This window comes from Gavialis gangeticus, unplaced genomic scaffold, assembly GCF_001723915.1.
Source record: "Gavialis gangeticus isolate Ggan-Ray unplaced genomic scaffold, GavGan_comp1, whole genome shotgun sequence".
Lineage (NCBI taxonomy): Eukaryota > Metazoa > Chordata > Crocodylia > Gavialidae > Gavialis > Gavialis gangeticus.
The window spans coordinates 159763728-159780556 of NW_017729024.1; the positions used below are offsets into that span (position 1 = coordinate 159763728).

The following is a 16829-nucleotide window of genomic DNA, read 5'->3' on the forward strand; positions in this document are numbered from 1 at the left end:
AATAGTAATTTGCTAGAGGAGAAAGGTAACATCTGTATATGTAGCAATTTATATATGACACAGTTACATGAACTTTTTAAAACCTTACCAAACTATGCAAAATAAAGGCTAAAAAAAAAGATTTCTTAAAAAAAAATAAAAAAACACACAAATCTTGCAATTTTGACCTGGCTAGTGAGAAGGTAGAAAGCAAAAATTTCATTTCTAAAAATTGTTTAATTAACTAAGTGAAGATAAAAGTCCAGAAATGTTACAGTGAAAATAGAACTGTCAAAACTAAGTCAAACCAAAATAACAGAAACAAACAAAAATCCTCAGTATGCCTATTTCAGTTTGGGGTCATTTTTTCCCATAGTCAGTATAGGATCAAACTTAAATAGGCATTCTGCTTTTTATTTTTTATTTTTTGCTTTGGCTTGGTTTGGACTTTTTTACACAACTATGACATCAGATGTAGTAACAAAAAATATAGCAAACATTATAAAACAATGTTTCTTTTCCTGGAAAAGGGGGGACATTTCATTAGAAAGTAGTCTCTAAAAGACAAAAAATGAACATTAGGAGTTAGTGTAATTATCCCACAAATTATGATGGGATTGGCAATTACTGGGCACAGTTCTGAAAAGTTTCATGTGTTCTCTGCACACAAGATATGTTTCACAAAAATATTCTCAGAAAAGCAAAACTTTCAACATTCAAACTGAGCTTGTGAAATGAAGTTCCTTTCTTTTTTGGGTCCTTATGACAAGGCATTTAGCAGAACTTGCAGATTAGTTGGAATTTGACAGGTATTGCCATAAGCACTTTCGCTAAGGCCTCAAACTTGCAATCTCTGGGTTATCAACGGTGCGCCTTAGCAATCATGCCACCCCAACCTCCATGAAATGAACAAGACTAATAATGCACTACCCAGTTTAATCATAGTCCTGCATAATCTTGCAAAAGATTCATATTCAAAAGAAGCATAAATTAGAACCTGATTATAGTATTCATGTGTAACAAAGCCTGATGCAGCTTCATCAACAGCTTTAAAGCCATGTAGGGTTTTAAGGAGCTGTATCACAGATGGAATTGGCCACGGCTGTGAAGCTGCTAGTAAGAATCGTCGCCAGTCAATAAGCTCCGAGTGCACTGTTAACATAGATGCCAGGTTTTGTAACTATAAAAATAAAAACATAAATAGTTTGGAATACATTATTGTGCACAGAGTTTCCTACATAATTAAAGTATCTATATTGTCAGTACTATTTTATGCTATTATTCAGATGGAATTTTCTTTAATCTGACAGAAGATACTTCTTGTTATATTGTGACAGTTTTAGACACTCTTAGTTTGTTCCTTGTTATTGTTGCTGCCACTGGGCATGTTTACATGAGATTTAGGAGACTAATTAGCTACACAGCAGGCACATCTACACAAGACACTAATAGTACAGTAGACTAATTCTACTGTGTATTAGCGTGGCATGAAAAAGCCATGCTAATGTGTTAATGCACAGTAAAATTAATCTACTGCACATCAGCATAACCTAAAAAGTGTGTGCCAGTGCTAGTGTGCAGTAGCGCCAATTATGGCACATTTAGTTAGTACTTGTTATTACAGGTACTAAATTAAAGGTGCCATAATTACAGCACATTAATGCATGTGTAGACATGCCCAGTAAACATCCCGTGTCTGCACATGTGGCCCTATTAGGCTGCAAGAAACTAATTAACTCTCTAGCAAGGTAGTACTTATAAATACAAGTACTGCCCTGCTGTGGAGTTTTTTTACTCCTTAGCACTGCACATGTAGATGCTGACATGGCTGGCTGGGACATAAGGTGATACACTGCGGGTGCTGCCTACTGGTTAGCCCCACAATGGAGCACGCTTAGGCCCCAGCTAGCCCCTTCACAGCATGTTGAGCTGGGTCGGAGCAGGCGCAGGCTAGCAGGCTGACCCCCTGCGTCCTCTGCCAGCCGGGGCAGCTTCACCCTGACTCAAAGTGATGCAGTCCCAGGACCATGTGTAAACACAGTGCTCTGGGATATGTTCCAGAGTTTATTACTGTGCGTTAATAGCATGTGTAGATGTGCCCACAGAGGAGTAAAATGTCCTTTCATACCATGAGCGGCCAGGTTAAGGTTCCCTGGTCCTTGTGTCCCCATAGGGAAGGAAGATTTATGAACTTAGTACTGCTCCATCAGAGACAGTTGGTGCATCTACATGAGATGCTTACTGTGCAGTAGCCTAATAACACTGTGCAGTAGCATGTTGGTCAAAAACCATGTCAATTTACTACTGCACAGTGTTATTAGGCCACTACACAGTAAGCATTACAAAAAACCTGTGTGCTGGTTCTATTGCACAGTAACTCTAGTTACTGCACATTTTAGTTAGTACCTCATTAAGCAAATACTAAATGTGTGGTAACTACTGCACATTAATGAACATGTGGACATGCCCATGGGTAACAGGGAGTAGAGAGGAGGGATGGGTAGAACTTTGGTTCTGTTCAGAACAGCCAGGCCACATCTACATGTTACACTTAAGATGTGATTAACAAGTTAAAAGTTTGTCTGCAGCATATAAGCCCCAATTATAAAGAGAACCACTGGATTGGAAGTTGAGTGAGCCTTTTTTAGAAGAATGGAAATATGCTAAATCTGGTAATCCTCTTTATCCCATAGTTTTAAATAGTGACTTTGGGTGCATGTTTTGTTAATTGGGAATAACATGGGGAATTTAATATTCAAGTAAAATAGTCCCAATATTCAAATCTGGTATTTGGAAAAAACTAGATTATGGGTCTATGCATTGGTCCCTCAGTCTAAGGCACTCACATACTACTGTATGTGCTTAAATATGGACAAATAAATACATAAATAAATATGGATTTAATTCTTGACATGGCTGCTTCCACAAAGTAACAGAATGGAAAGAATAGCAGTAAATAACTGGCAATGCCCTTTAATAATTACTCTCTTGGCTTTTTCATGGTAAGAATAAGGATGCATTTACTACATGTAAAACAGAACTGAGTTTATGCATCACACTGAAAAAATGTTCAAGTTATAAGAATTTACAGAAATGAAAATAGCACAGAAACTTACATCTGAAACTGTTAGGCGCAACCATATATCAGGAAGGTTGTTTGTTCCAAGGTTCAAAGTAATTAAGTCAAGAAAAATGTCAATAAATGTTTTACTTGGTATTAAGCCTGGAGAAAAATAAAAACAAAAATAAAAATGAACATTCCACTAAAATAAGAATATTCATATCAAAATACATGTTTCTAGCATTCATATCCTATTCCAATAAGGTAACTTAATGATACTATTAATACATTTTATACATAATTATATATAATCACATACTGTGTATACAATTTACGTCATATATACCCATTTAATATCCAAAGATCAGATCTAAAAATGAACCTAGATGCAACCAATCCACAGAAGCACCTAACCACTTAGGCACCAATTTTTACCAATAAAGTTATTTAGGCTCCTAAAGTTCTCCTCCTACACATACTCAGTGGGCATGTCTACATGTGCATTTACACCAGCTTAAACTTACTGCACAGTAACTTACTGTGCAGTAAGCGGGAATAGGCCAGTGTCTACACATGCAGGTGTTAAAGTGCATTAAAGTTAGTTCCAAGTCAGTCCACATACACATGTGTTACTGCACAGTAAGTAATCCAGCATAAATTGGATACCTGAATGATGCAGCTATCAAATTTATGCTCAAGTCACCGTAAGTCACCATAATTACTGCGCAGTATGGGCATGCATGTGTAGATGTGCACCTGTGCGGCGCCGTAATTTTGGTTACTGTGCAGTAAATGCGCATGTGTAGATACACCCAGTGATACATCCATCTTGGCATTTAGCTTATGTCTAGGCCATTTTTGAGATTTGCAAATTAGGTAACCTTGAACCCACAGCAGCTGAGGGCCTGATCATATATGCCTAGCCTACATGGACAACACCGAGATCAGTGCAAAACTGCACTCATGGCCTAGTCATTAGGAGTGTCTATACATGTGGTCGGGGGGGGAGAGGGTGCACTTTAATGCCCACAGTGTCATATGTATTCAGTGTCCTATGCTTCAAAATGGAATGGGGGCGCTTGAACATTTTGAAGGATGGGGGTGCTAAACAGATGTGACACAGAAGCTGCTGGAGTGTGTTAATTAACACACTCCAGCAGACTTGATTAATTGCATCTGTTTTGATGCATGCTAATTAGCATGCATTGGAGAAGACATCTGGCATGTGTATAGATGACCAAAAGCACTTGCCTAGGAAGCAGGATGCCCAGGTTCAATGTCCTTCTCAGCCCAAAGTGGTTCAAACCTACATTTTCCATCTCCCAGGAGAGTGCCCAAACTACCAGCCTATAGCTAAGGTTCTCCAAACCTCCTGTTGAACCTGAGCCACTATGCAAAAAGGGACACTACACATAATTCATAGGGCCACAGAGAAACCAAGTGAGGGGGAACGTTCTGTAGCCCAGTGATAAGGAGCTCCCCTGGGAGAAGGGAGATAAGGATTCTGGTCCCTTCTGCCAACACGGTTTATGCATTTTATCTAATTACTCTTTAATATAAATAGCATAATCAGTTCTTGGAGCTGGGTGTGGATCTGGGCCCAACTGATAAAACTTCAGAACTGTATGATAAATTGCAATTACTTTACATGTGACCTCCTTTTTTGCACTACGTTCACTTATCTACCTCATCGTATTCTACAATGATAGCTAATAAGTAAAAAGCCCCTTTCACTAAAGTCCACCACCACTACATACAAACCCATTTTATGTACATGAATCTATCATAGATATCAAACACTGCTTTCTTTTTAACTTTTTAACTGTAGTGTATATAACTGTTGGTTATATACAACTGCAGATATCTACAATATTTACTCAAGTTATGGGGAAGTGTGGTCACGCTTAAAGATAGGCAACACATACAGGCAGACCTAGACAGGCTAGCAAGTTGGATAGAACACAATCTGATAAAGTTCAAGGTCGAGATATGTAAAGTGCTTCACCTCGGGATGAGCAACCCCCAACACACCTACAGGGTTGGTGGCACCAAACTGACTAGCACCATGAATAAAAGGGACCTGGAGGTAATAATAGACCACAGTATGAATATGAGCTGGCAATGCAATGCTGTAACCAATAGGCCAAAGAATATTCTGGCATGTATCAATCAATGCATCTCTAGCAAAACCAAGGAGGTGATTCTTCTGCTCTACTCTGCACTGGTGAGACTGCAAGGACATGGACAAACTTGAGACAGTCCAAAGAAGAGCAACCCGTATGATCAGAATCTTAAAAGGCAAGCCATATGAGGAAAGGCTGAAGGATCTGGGACTCTGAGACTGGATGTGTCAGACTCTGAGATTGGATGTCAACATAAGGAACTCAAGAATTCAAATACCATAAGAGAGTCCCAGTGGGCAGGGGAACAGAACAAAAATATGTGTAGGATAATGGCCTAAAAAGGGGGTCCAATATCACTTCTGGATGAAATCTGAGTTAGATAATCTCAGAAAAAACTCTCTAAAATCAGCACTTGGTGTACCATTTGCTAACTCATACAGAATCCTAATAAATTCCTAATTTACTAAATTAAAGTTTAATGAACCAAAAAAAGACATGTGATGAAAACTGTAGGCTATAGGAATCACATGATCTTGCCTTGAGCACGGCATCGGGCTAGATGACCTGCTAAGGTCCATTCCAGCCCTACTTTACTATGATTCACAAGACACTGCGGAGTAGAAAATTTAGCTCAGCAGTAAATGTCTCGTGTCTACATGTAAGGCCCTATTAGGCTGCAGGAAACTATGCACAGTAGCATAGTATTTGTAAATACAAGTATCATCCTGCTGTGGAGTTTTTTAATCAGTCAGTCTTCATTTTTCTAATTTCATTTCAGGTTGTTGATCATTCTTTTAACTTTTACATGCTTTAGATTGTTTTATGAATTTTAAACAATATGGTCACAGCATTATACTAACTTTGCTTTATACAGTGTTTCCTTTTAGTGTGTAATCTCTCCCACTCTTGACATTAGCCTTCCTTTTTTCCTAAATCATTCACCTCCCCCAGATGCCTACTGGACAGAGCTTTGCAATGTAAAATGTACATGGCCCAAATTAGCCCTATGGTCTCTGAAACCCAACTGCTTCTTGCCTATCTGCAAAAGCTTCCCAAGGTGCAGATGCCCCCATCTTTACCTTTTATGTAATACTATTTTGTACACGGTACTGGAAGTGATTGCATGAAAAGGGAATTCAAGGGAACTTGAGTCAGGAGATAACTGATATCTGAGCTGGGGTGAAAAGAAAACTAGATAATACAATATTAATCACTACTAACAGCACTATTATTGCCAGCTGGGTGTAAGTGCATGAGATTTCTGTTTTTCTTTATTTACTTTTGAAATACTACTTGCATAGAGTTATTTTATAACCACATTGAGACAGTTGAAGTGAATGCATGGCTACAGAGATGGCTTTGGCTTCTGAGACCCCAAGATGGTAATCTTTCAAATAGAAATGGGGGGAAAAGACAGGGCCTATCTGACAAAGAACAGGAAGGAAGAATATCCTTCAAAATTAACTTGCAGCCTAGGTTGAAGGCAGCTGGAGACAAAAGCCCAGAAGTGAGCAAAAAACAAACACAACCCTCCCCGTCCCCCTCCCCCACCAACCAACCAACCAAAACAAGTTAGCCACAGGGCTAACATCTGAGGGGAAAGTCAGAAATTGCATTTAAGCATTAGGAAAGGCAAGAGGGAGAATAATGGGGCAATCTGATGAGCAGTAGCGATGTCTGTATACAAATGCTAGGACTGCAAAAGACAGAATTACAAGTCTTAGTACAACACCAAAACTATGCCATCACAGGCACTTTGTGAATCATATAGGACTGGAATGTTAACACAGAAGGTTCTAGCTTGTTTAGGAGGGATGAGAAAGCAAAAAAAAGTGCAAATATTGCAATGCATATCAAGAAAGTACATATTTGCTTTGAAATCAGGAAGATATAAAAGGCAGGTCTCTGAATGTCTCTGAATAAAGAAAAAGAAGAAAAGAACACAGGCAATGTCTGCTACGGATCAATTGTTTGCTGCCTTACCAGAACAAAGAGGCGGGGAGCACAGCTCTTTAAAGTAACTATCCGAAGCATATAAAGGACAGGAGTCTTGCCATAATGGGGACCTGTATTGTCTGCCCAACAGACATGTGGATAAAGTTGGACATAGATAGTCCAACAATTTCTTGAAGTTTAAGAGAACATCTTTCAGAAAGTGAAAGAAGTGAATAGAGTGGCTATTTTATAGTTTGTTCTAATGAGGAACTGACTGAAAAATGTGAAGGTGGAAGGTAGCTTGTGTGATAGTCATACTGAAATTATAGAGTTCACAATTCTAAGAAAAGGAAGAAGTAAGAACAATAGAATAAGGATAATTGACGTAAGAAAAGAAAAGCATAAAGCAAACCCAGGAAACTGATAGACTAAGTTTCTTGAGAAGATAATTTAGAGCAAGGGTGGGCAATTATTTTGGCTGGCTCAAAAACACTTAATGAGTTTTGGTGAGCTGGCGAGGGCTGCATACATAAAATCACAAAAACAAACAAATAATAGATAAAAAACATATACTAAAAATCAAACATGTACTATAATGTATTTTAACTTTATATAAAAATATTTTTTGTCCTGTTGAGTAGTCTATATAGAGGACATTGCATAATAGCTCAAAATAAAGTCTTACTCTTGTATATTGTACATGTGGAATGGTGGGAGGTCGGATGTGTGGGGGGCGCTGCCTGTGCACTAGGTCCGAGAAGCTAGCAGTAGTGGCAGCAGCCCTCCCAGAAAGCTGTTTATGCTGGCTGGAGACAGGGTCAGGGCCATTGGTAGGTGTTGGCAGGTACAGTGGGGTGGGGAAGAGCAGCGCGGGCTGCCCTATGTGGAAGTGGGCAGAGCTCAGCCCCATGGAGAGTGCTAGGCAGCTACGAGCTGGATACAATTAACTGGTGGGTCACATTTTGGCCTGTGGGCCATATTTTGCCCACCCCTGCTTTAGAGGAAGAGCCAGGAAAGCTAGCAATCACTGAAAGAGACTATATTAAGTGTGCAATACAAGCAATACCCATGTGATGCAAAGATAAGAAGTATAATGAGAATGCTTTGGTTACACCAGAAACTCTTTAATTCCTGAATATAGTAATCAATAATAGTAGCAGTAGTGATAAATGGCTCAATATCTCATTGGCAGCCAGTATCAAGTGGATCAAGAGATTGGTTCTGGGACTGGTTTAATTCAATATCTTCATCAGTAACTTAGATGTTGGGATGGAATGTACCCTCAGCAAGTTTGCAGATGACACCAAGCTAGGGGGAGTAGTAGATATGTTGGAGGCTAGGGACAGGATTCAGAGACATGTTGACGAATTGGAAGATTGGGCCAAAAGAAAGCTCATGAGGTTCAATAAGGAGAAGTGCAGTGTCCTGCACTTAGGACAAACAATCCCATCCACTGGTACAGGCTGGGGACTCACTGGCAAAGCAGCAGCTCTGCAGAAAAGGACCTGGAGGTGACAGTGAAGAATAAGCTGAATATGAACCAACAGTGTGCCCTTGTTGTGAAGAAGGCTAACGACATACTGGGCCACATTAGTAGGAACACTGCTAGCAGATGGAGGAAAGAGATTATTCCTTTCTATTCAGCACTGGTGAGGTCACATCTGGAGTACTATGTCCAGTTTTGGGCCCTCCACTACAGAAATGATGGGGACAAACTTGAGAGAGTGGAGGACAACAAAAATGGTTAGGGAGTTAGGGCACATGACAACAAGGAAACTTTAGGTTATATGTTCGGAAAAAACTCTCTCACTAGAAGAGTAGTGAAGCACTGGAACAGGTTACTCAGAGAGGTTGTGGAATCTCCATTCTTGGAGGTTTTAAAGACCTGGCTAGACAAAGCCTTGGCTGGGATGATATAGGTGGCGATGATCCTGCTTTGAGCAGAGGGTTGGACTAGACAACCTCCTGAGGTCCCTCCCAACCCTATTTTTCTATGATAAAAAGAGGAAGTATACAAAAATTGGAAACAATGCACACGAAGAGGGAGGAGTACAAGGGAATAGTGTAAGTATATAAGAATAAAATCTAAAAGACTAAGATGCAAAATCAGTTTTAATTAGCAAGAAGCTTTAAGAAAAGTTTCTATGAATATATTAGAAACAAGAGGTAAACAAAAGAAAGTATAGGTCCATTATTAAACAGGATAGGAAAGCAAATAACAGATGACAGAAGAGGTTTGTATAATTAATGCTTCAGTCTTCACAAAAAAGCTCAACTGTGATCAAATCAATTTTAACAAGGAGACAGGACTGCAAGCCAAATTATAAAATTAATAGGCTAAAGAATATTTAAAAAATAGATGGATTTAAGTGGTAGAGCCTGGGGCAAATCATTCCAGAGCACTTAAGAAACTAGCCAAAGTAATGTATGAACCACAAGTCAATTTCTTTAGTTGGGTTTTTGACACTGTCCCACATAACATTCTTGTAAGCAAACCAAGCAAACTTGGTCTAGGTAAGACAGGAATACAGCTGGATGAAAAATTACTCTTGAAAAATAGATATCAATGGTGTGCTGTCAAATTGGAGACCACTTAACATGAGGTTTTAAACAGCTGTATTAGCAACTCAGATGATGCCATATGCTTATAATCTGCAGATGAAACCAAACTGCAAAACAAGATCAGAATTCAAAACGATCTTGAGAGGGGGTCTGAAATTGACAATCAAAATTCCAGTAGAGACAAGTACAGAGAACTACAGGGAAGAAGAATAAATCCAAGGGACAAATGCAAAATGGGGAATAACTAGTAGAAAAAGGTCTGAGGGTTCTCATGGAACACAGACTAAATTTAACTTTGCAACATGATGTTGCTACAAAAGAAAGAAAATCTCATTCTGAGGTGTATTAAAAGGAGTCTTGTATGTAAGACACAGGGGGCCTTACATACAACATTTCATTCTACTTTGCCCTGGTAAGGCCTTACCTAGAAAAATGAGTCCGGTTTTGGTCACCACACTTTCAAAAACAAAGAGTCTAAAAGAAAGCAACAAGAATTAAAAGACACAAATGTATCGCCTATGAGGAAAGGTTGAAGGAATTGGGTTTGTTTAGGTTGAAGGAATTGGGTTTGTTTAGCCTAGAAAAAGAAGACTGAGGAAAGACAATATAAAAATCATCAGTTGTTTTCCAGGGCTCCTTGTGGAAAGACCCATCCTCCCACATACACCCACCTTAACTGGCAACAATGAAAATTTAGTTGCATATTAGGTAGAGGTGCACAGATATATCAGTCCTTATCAGATAGGCACCTATAAAAGGAAAATTGACATTATTGTCAATCGACTTGTTTTGGCCAGTGTGGCCAACAATGTCACTGATAAGTGCCATGCGCATGTGCACAGCTGCAGCGTGCATGTGGCCTGGAATGCAGCCCAGCAGTTTGGACAGTAGCGTCCAGCTGGCAAGTCTGTTGGGGGGAAGGAGCATGGGGGAGGGAAGGGGCATGGAGGGCAGATTGCAGCCCCCACAGTGAGGAAGGGAGTGGGGCTGGGGCTGGGGCAGGTGCTGCCCAGACAGAGCAGTACATGCAACCCCAGAAGTGGGGTGGAACTGTGGCCAGCTCATCCAGGGGAAGGCAGATGAGGAGGGGAAGTGGCTCCCTGCTACTGCACGCACCCCCAGAGGAGGCATGGGGGCATGTGCCTCCTGCATTTGTGTGCAGGGCAAGGGTGGGCTGCCAGCTGCAGCCTTGGGGCCAGGAGCTGTGCTGGCCTCTTCCCAGTGGGGACGGAGCAGGCTGCAGAGGTGTTGGGAGGAATGTATATGGGGTGGGCTATGGTGAATTTTGGGGTGGCTGTAGCCCACTCTGTAGCCCCTCTCCCAGTGCCACTGCCTGCCCCACCCCGAATGGAGGTGAGCAGGGGAAGAGGCCAGCACAGCCCCTGGCCCTGAGCCCACAGCAGGCAGCCCACTCTCACCCCGTACACAAATCCTGGGGGCACATGTTCTCCATGCCTCCTCAGGGTTGTGTGTAGTAGTGGGGTGCCATGTCCCCTCCTCACCCTCTCACACCTTTGTGGATGAGCTTGCTGTGAGCCCAGCCTACTCCTGGGCGTGCATTCATCACCCTGGCTGGGCAGTGCCTGCCTGTCCCAGCCCCAGACATACTCCTTCCCTCACCTTGGGGGCCTTGATCTGCTCCCCCACACCCCTTCCTCCCCACAGGCTTACTGGCTGGAGGATGCTCCAAGCTGCCAGGCTGGATATTGACTATTGGATCGGTATCAACCAATATGGCTGGGTAATAATCAGCCATCAGTATCAGCTAAAAAATCTTTATAGGTGCACCCCTAGTATTAGGTTAAACTTTCTTATTGTCAGCATGATAAAACAATGGAAAAGGCTACCTAAAGATGTTATAAGATCTGTACTGGAGGTTAGCCAAACATCTCATGGAAATGGTCTCAATACATTTGATTCTGGTATACTACTGGGAGTTGGACTCGATGACCTTTGGACCAAGTCATCAAAAACATGACACTTTTATTGGTATAAGTGATTTGAAACTGGTCTAAACCTATAACAGAACAGAAGTTTGGCACTAGAGACAGGTTTAAAAAATGGCAGAACCTGGTCTAAATTAGGCAGCTTGCATACCCACCCAACCAAAGGGTAAATGTGTGTTCCATTTGCTATCAATCTAAATTACACTGCTTATGGAAAACCATGTAACTTAGATCAATTCCATCTTGGGCTTTTTGAGTGTCTGTACCTAGCCTTTGAAGTTCCTTTTAGCCAAATATTCTATGCTTCTATGATTTCAGAATATGTTTCATGCTGGGATGGTACTTTGACGCTTTGCAAGAATCATCCTAAAGCCAAGTACCAAGTGCTGTCAAATGACAGTATTTGAAAATCATAACTCAGACATAAATCATGAAATGCCTTTAAAATAATGAGTTTTAAAAACTGTAAATTTTGGCGTGTTTTTATTTGCTGAAACTTTTTCACAACCCGGGTGGCTTGAAAGTTCGTTTAAAAATTTCTGAAAATCTCAAATTCAGGAGCTATAGCTTTAAGAAAAACATGAAATATTGTGAGACTTGTGATAAAATCATGAGAATAGGCAACACTGTATACCTAACAATGTATCCAGTACAACACATACCAGGTTGTTTTTTGCTGCTTAATAAGATTAGCATACTTCAACATTTTAACTATAAGAAAATGCACAAGTCTTAAAAAAGACATACCTTTACAAATGTGCTCTATCTTATGGTTTACAACATTAATTTTTTGTTCTGATGTTACCAGGTTATGTGCACAAGACACAACGTAGCAGCACAAAGAGGTACCCAAGCTAGCTCTAAGTGAATTAGTTTGGTACTAGAAACAAGATAGTTATATTTAGGCTAATTAGCCACACAGAAATAGGGACTACTAGCTGCTATGGAATGCCACATTAACACAGTTATATTACTTCCAATAATATAAGCTAGCTTGTTTAGAGCTAGTTTGGGGATTCTACCCAGCATTGCACTGTGCCATATAAATATACATGTAATGATTAAGTAGCCAGTCATACATTTGAGTATGTGTAGATTCAATGCTTCTGTGAATATATCCATTTATTTTTACTCCACTACCAAATCTTGTAACTGCTTAGATATAGAAACAATCTGTGTATGTAATAGGGCTGTGCAAAGCTTTGGGTGATGATTCGATTCAGAGGAGATTCGGCCCGATTTGGTGGTCGAATCTCCAAATTTGAATTGAATCAGGAAACCAATTAAAAGGTCCGAATTGATTCAGAGGTCTCTGAATCAGTTCAGAAAAGATTCAGAGAGCTTCAGCAATATGGGCAATCTCCACTCATTGCAGCAGGGATCCAAGAGCTGGGAGAGTGGGTGGGGCAGTCATTGAGAGCAGGCGGGAGATGGGGCTGATTTGGAGATTTGGCCAATTCAGCACTGGCTAAATCTCTGAATCAGATTCGGCCCAGTCTGAATCCAAAGTGAATACCAGCTGCTTTGCACAGGCCTAGTATGTAATATATATCCAAGATACCTTATGCAGCTATGTGCATTGTTGCCTTATACCCACAGTACACAATGATCGCCTTCATTTAGAAGTTAGTTGCTTTCGGAGTGGCAAATTTGTTTCACTTTAAGTCCTGTCGGGGTCTTAGGCCTCCTGAAAGTTTTGATGTACAGAAATACCAGGAGCAATCTCACTCTGTTTTTCTTGTCATAGAAATTTGATTGCATTATTTGAGAGTAGAGATTCCATTTCCTGGTAGCTCCTTCTCTTGGTAGCGCCTCCTGGCCAGAAAGAAACTAAGAGACATCTAACTGCCCCAAGAACTACCAATAGCATGAACCCCTCTAAACCACTATGTTGTTGCATGATCTTGGTGTTCTAGATCAGACACATATGCACACATGGGAAATGCTTTTGGAGGTCCAGCAATAAACATAAAATGGCATGTGATATGTAATGAATAGCCACAACAAAAATTGCATTAATTAAATACTACAAAAAAGTTAATGCATGCTATAAAAATGGCTGCAAACTGAAATTGTGACTTTTGCACAATTCTAATCACTTCCATAATGACTATCCAAATCAGAGTCCGAAGAGCAATCTGATATTTCAGTAGTTATCATATGGCTAGTCTGTAGTCTTCTATTCCTCTGACAAGTAGTATTCCACAGGCGAATAGCCTTCTCTGGGTCAAACTTTCGGATGTCTGGAGAATTCATTTGAATTACCATGAGATCAGTTACACTGTCAGACATTAGTTTAGAGTGCTGTTGCATTGTGGTAAACTTCATTTGACTGAAGCCTCGTTCTGCTTCAGCTGAACTTGCAGGCAGTGTTAGGATCAGATCTATTAGTGTCAGGATGTTAGGATACTTATGCGAGTATTCTAAGTTCACTGAATCCCATGTCAAGCTCCGGATATTTTGAAATCTAAAAGAGAATAAAAATAAACTAAAAGTTGGTCACAGCTATAGAATTTCCATAGTCTTTCAAAACACATACTCTGGCATTTCTAGTTCAATAAACACACATAATTTCAGTATTCTTATTACCTATCATATAGCTCTAATTTCAGCATGCTCCATTCAGTCTCAACCTCATCAACTTTTACACCGGCACTTTCCAGTACTGCTTCAAAATGTTTAGTTAGGACAGACACCTCCCTTTCACCAAATTCTGTAACACAGGTAAAAGAAAACAGCTGTATAACTTACAGCAATATATATTACAAATATGTATTTACTCAAATAGACAGTATATAGCTTTCTGTACCTTGTTTGATTTTGTCTGGCCATAGCTTAAAACTTCCAATGATGGTTGCTCTCAGAACATCTTGGCTGGCATCACAAAAACAATCGTGTAGTCTCTTCATCAGATTGCTTAGTACTTTCATTCGTAATAGTAAAATATTTCCATTCCCTAAAAGCTGGTGACCGTGAAAATGTGTAACAGTCTCCACTAGGCGCTCCTTTGGACCGGATCTGAAAGATATAAAGACACAGAACACTATATACTATCCTTTTTCTATAATTTAATGTAAATTGTCTGATTCAGTTTTCAGATACACCTCACCTTGTTTGATACATATGAAGTGTTTGTAATGTTGACTGCATGGTTGCAAATAAATCTGCAATGGAACAGTTACAATCCTGTGTAACACGGGATAGAATATTGAGGACATTAATGACATCCAGTAAGAAATGACAAAACTTGACAATCTCCATTTTGAGAAGGAGCTTTAGAAAACCTTTGACTTTCTGGTGGTTTGTGGCACTTGGATCTCCTTGAATCTGAAATTCAATAGGAAAGATAATACATGTAAAAAAATCTGGAAAATGAGGATCCATTAACTTCTTTTCCCACTGCATTACATCCAATTTTTGAAGAACTTACCTTACTCAGATGTAGGACAATTGCAGCATAACCCTTCAGGAGGATTTGAAGAGCTGTCTGTAGGCGAGGTAGCCATCGGGACCCACCGATTTTAGAGGGAAGAGCTAGGTGTAACTTAAGGGCTTCATATTCAGATTTGAGATTGCTCTTATTTAGAGGTGAGTTATGATAGAAGTAATATATATTTTGTAAGAGATCAGTTAAAACAGTGTACAGCTGAATGCTTTCCAATGCTCCTTTGTAAGCCAATTCAAGGTGATGAGCAAAACAATGTACGGACTGTACACAAGGCTGAATTTCCTGCAGAAGTTTAGCTACTCCATTGTTTTCTCCTACCATGACATCAGTACCATCACTTCCAAACCCGACTAGTTTTCTGGACCAGTCTTGACTTGACAGATTGAGCTGAAGATTAATCTGCAATATTTTCTCAATCACATTTTTTACCATCAAAGCATTAGACTTATCAATTGGCTGAACTCCAACAATCTGGCAGTGGACTCTTCCTTCATTGGCAAAACGTACATATACAACTGCTGTTTCTTTAATTGAATTGTCTGTGACTCCATCACTAATGAGGGAGAAGAACTTACTTTTTTCTAGTTTCTCTTTTAAGGCCCTTCGTTCCACTTCAGCAATAAAGTGTGTAAACATTTTTGCATACTTGTAATTTCTAAATACAGAACCAATGTCCACACCTTTCATATCATCTAGCTTGCACATCCAATCAAGGTCTGTGAAAGGACGTCCAGATTTGGCAATAGCATGACATGTTCTAAAAATGTTTTCAATTCTTCCTAATGTCATTTTGCTCATGTTCTTTAACATCTCCTCAGCAGGAGCAATATCTGGAGTAGCACTGCTGGCAGCCTCCATGCAATTAGCCCAGGCATGAGCTTCACTGCTGTGATGTGCATTTATAAATTCAAGCTGAAAGTCATCAGTTCCAGAACAAAAATTATGTACAGTTTCCCCTAAGTTAACACTATGTTTGCGACACAGAGCACAGAACATTATCCCTCTTTCTTCATCATATTTTAGCCAGGGGTATTTTGTTAACCATATTTTTGGAAACTGTCGATTCCTCTTTGTTTGAAGATACTCCAAACCTTTTTCCTCTTCTCTTCCATCACCAACTTTTTTCTTGTTAGCAGAGATATTCTTGCTTTTAAATTGCTTCAGTACTTTTATAGCTATAATTTAAAAAGAAACAACTATGTATAAAATTGGTTTTATTGATATATTTTCTAACATTTTTTTTCTTTTTTCTTACACCTTTATTTTATTCATTTGGTAACTAGATTATGACTTGGTCTATATAGCTGTACAAGGAAATAAGGAAGAATCAGAGTTCCCATAACACCCTTTTGAAAGTTGAACCTATACAAATAAGTAGGTGTTGAATGACCTCTTAGTCATTCACAGTTGAATGACCTCTTAGACCTCATAGAGCATGTAGTTAGGGAACAAATATTTTCAGCAAAGGTCCAGAAAATGTCTGTTAATATTTGCTGCTGGTAGAGAGTAAGAGCAAATCATGATTCTCATGAAGCAAACAAAGGAGATGGAGTGAGACTTAGAGGGCATGTCTACATGTGTGCCAGACTGTGCAGTTGTTACTGTGCAGACATTTAGTACTTGCTACAAGCTGCGCAGTAACGTTGGCATCACGGTTCTTGCCTGCTGAATCCATGCCACCATAGCAATGAGCTACTGCAAGATAGTGTCTCATTTAGATGTGCCCAGAGTGTACCTCAGAGGCAAATTATTCATGAGAGCTATTGCTGAAGTCA

General features: G+C 39.8%; 1 protein-coding gene across 4 annotated transcripts in view; it reads right to left on the bottom strand.

Annotated features, from left to right (window-relative positions):
* SPEF2 (sperm flagellar 2) overlaps positions 1 to 16829 on the bottom strand; it is a 178647-nt gene that overhangs the window by 54657 nt on the left and 107161 nt on the right. For 2 of the 4 annotated variants that reach the window (XM_019517970.1, XM_019517969.1), the window contains 5 exons: positions 15037 to 16229; positions 14716 to 14933; positions 14416 to 14624; positions 14196 to 14319; positions 13089 to 14073 (listed from right to left, as the gene is read on the bottom strand). In XM_019517970.1, coding sequence (XP_019373515.1) covers positions 13698 to 14073; positions 14196 to 14319; positions 14416 to 14624; positions 14716 to 14933; positions 15037 to 16229 — 2120 coding nt within the window. In that variant the 3' untranslated portion in view covers positions 13089 to 13697. Of the gene's footprint in view, positions 1 to 976; positions 1160 to 3095; positions 3203 to 13088; positions 14074 to 14195; positions 14320 to 14415; positions 14625 to 14715; positions 14934 to 15036; positions 16230 to 16829 lie in introns of those variants that run through there. The other 2 variants (XM_019517971.1, XM_019517972.1) reach the window with 1 other exon arrangement.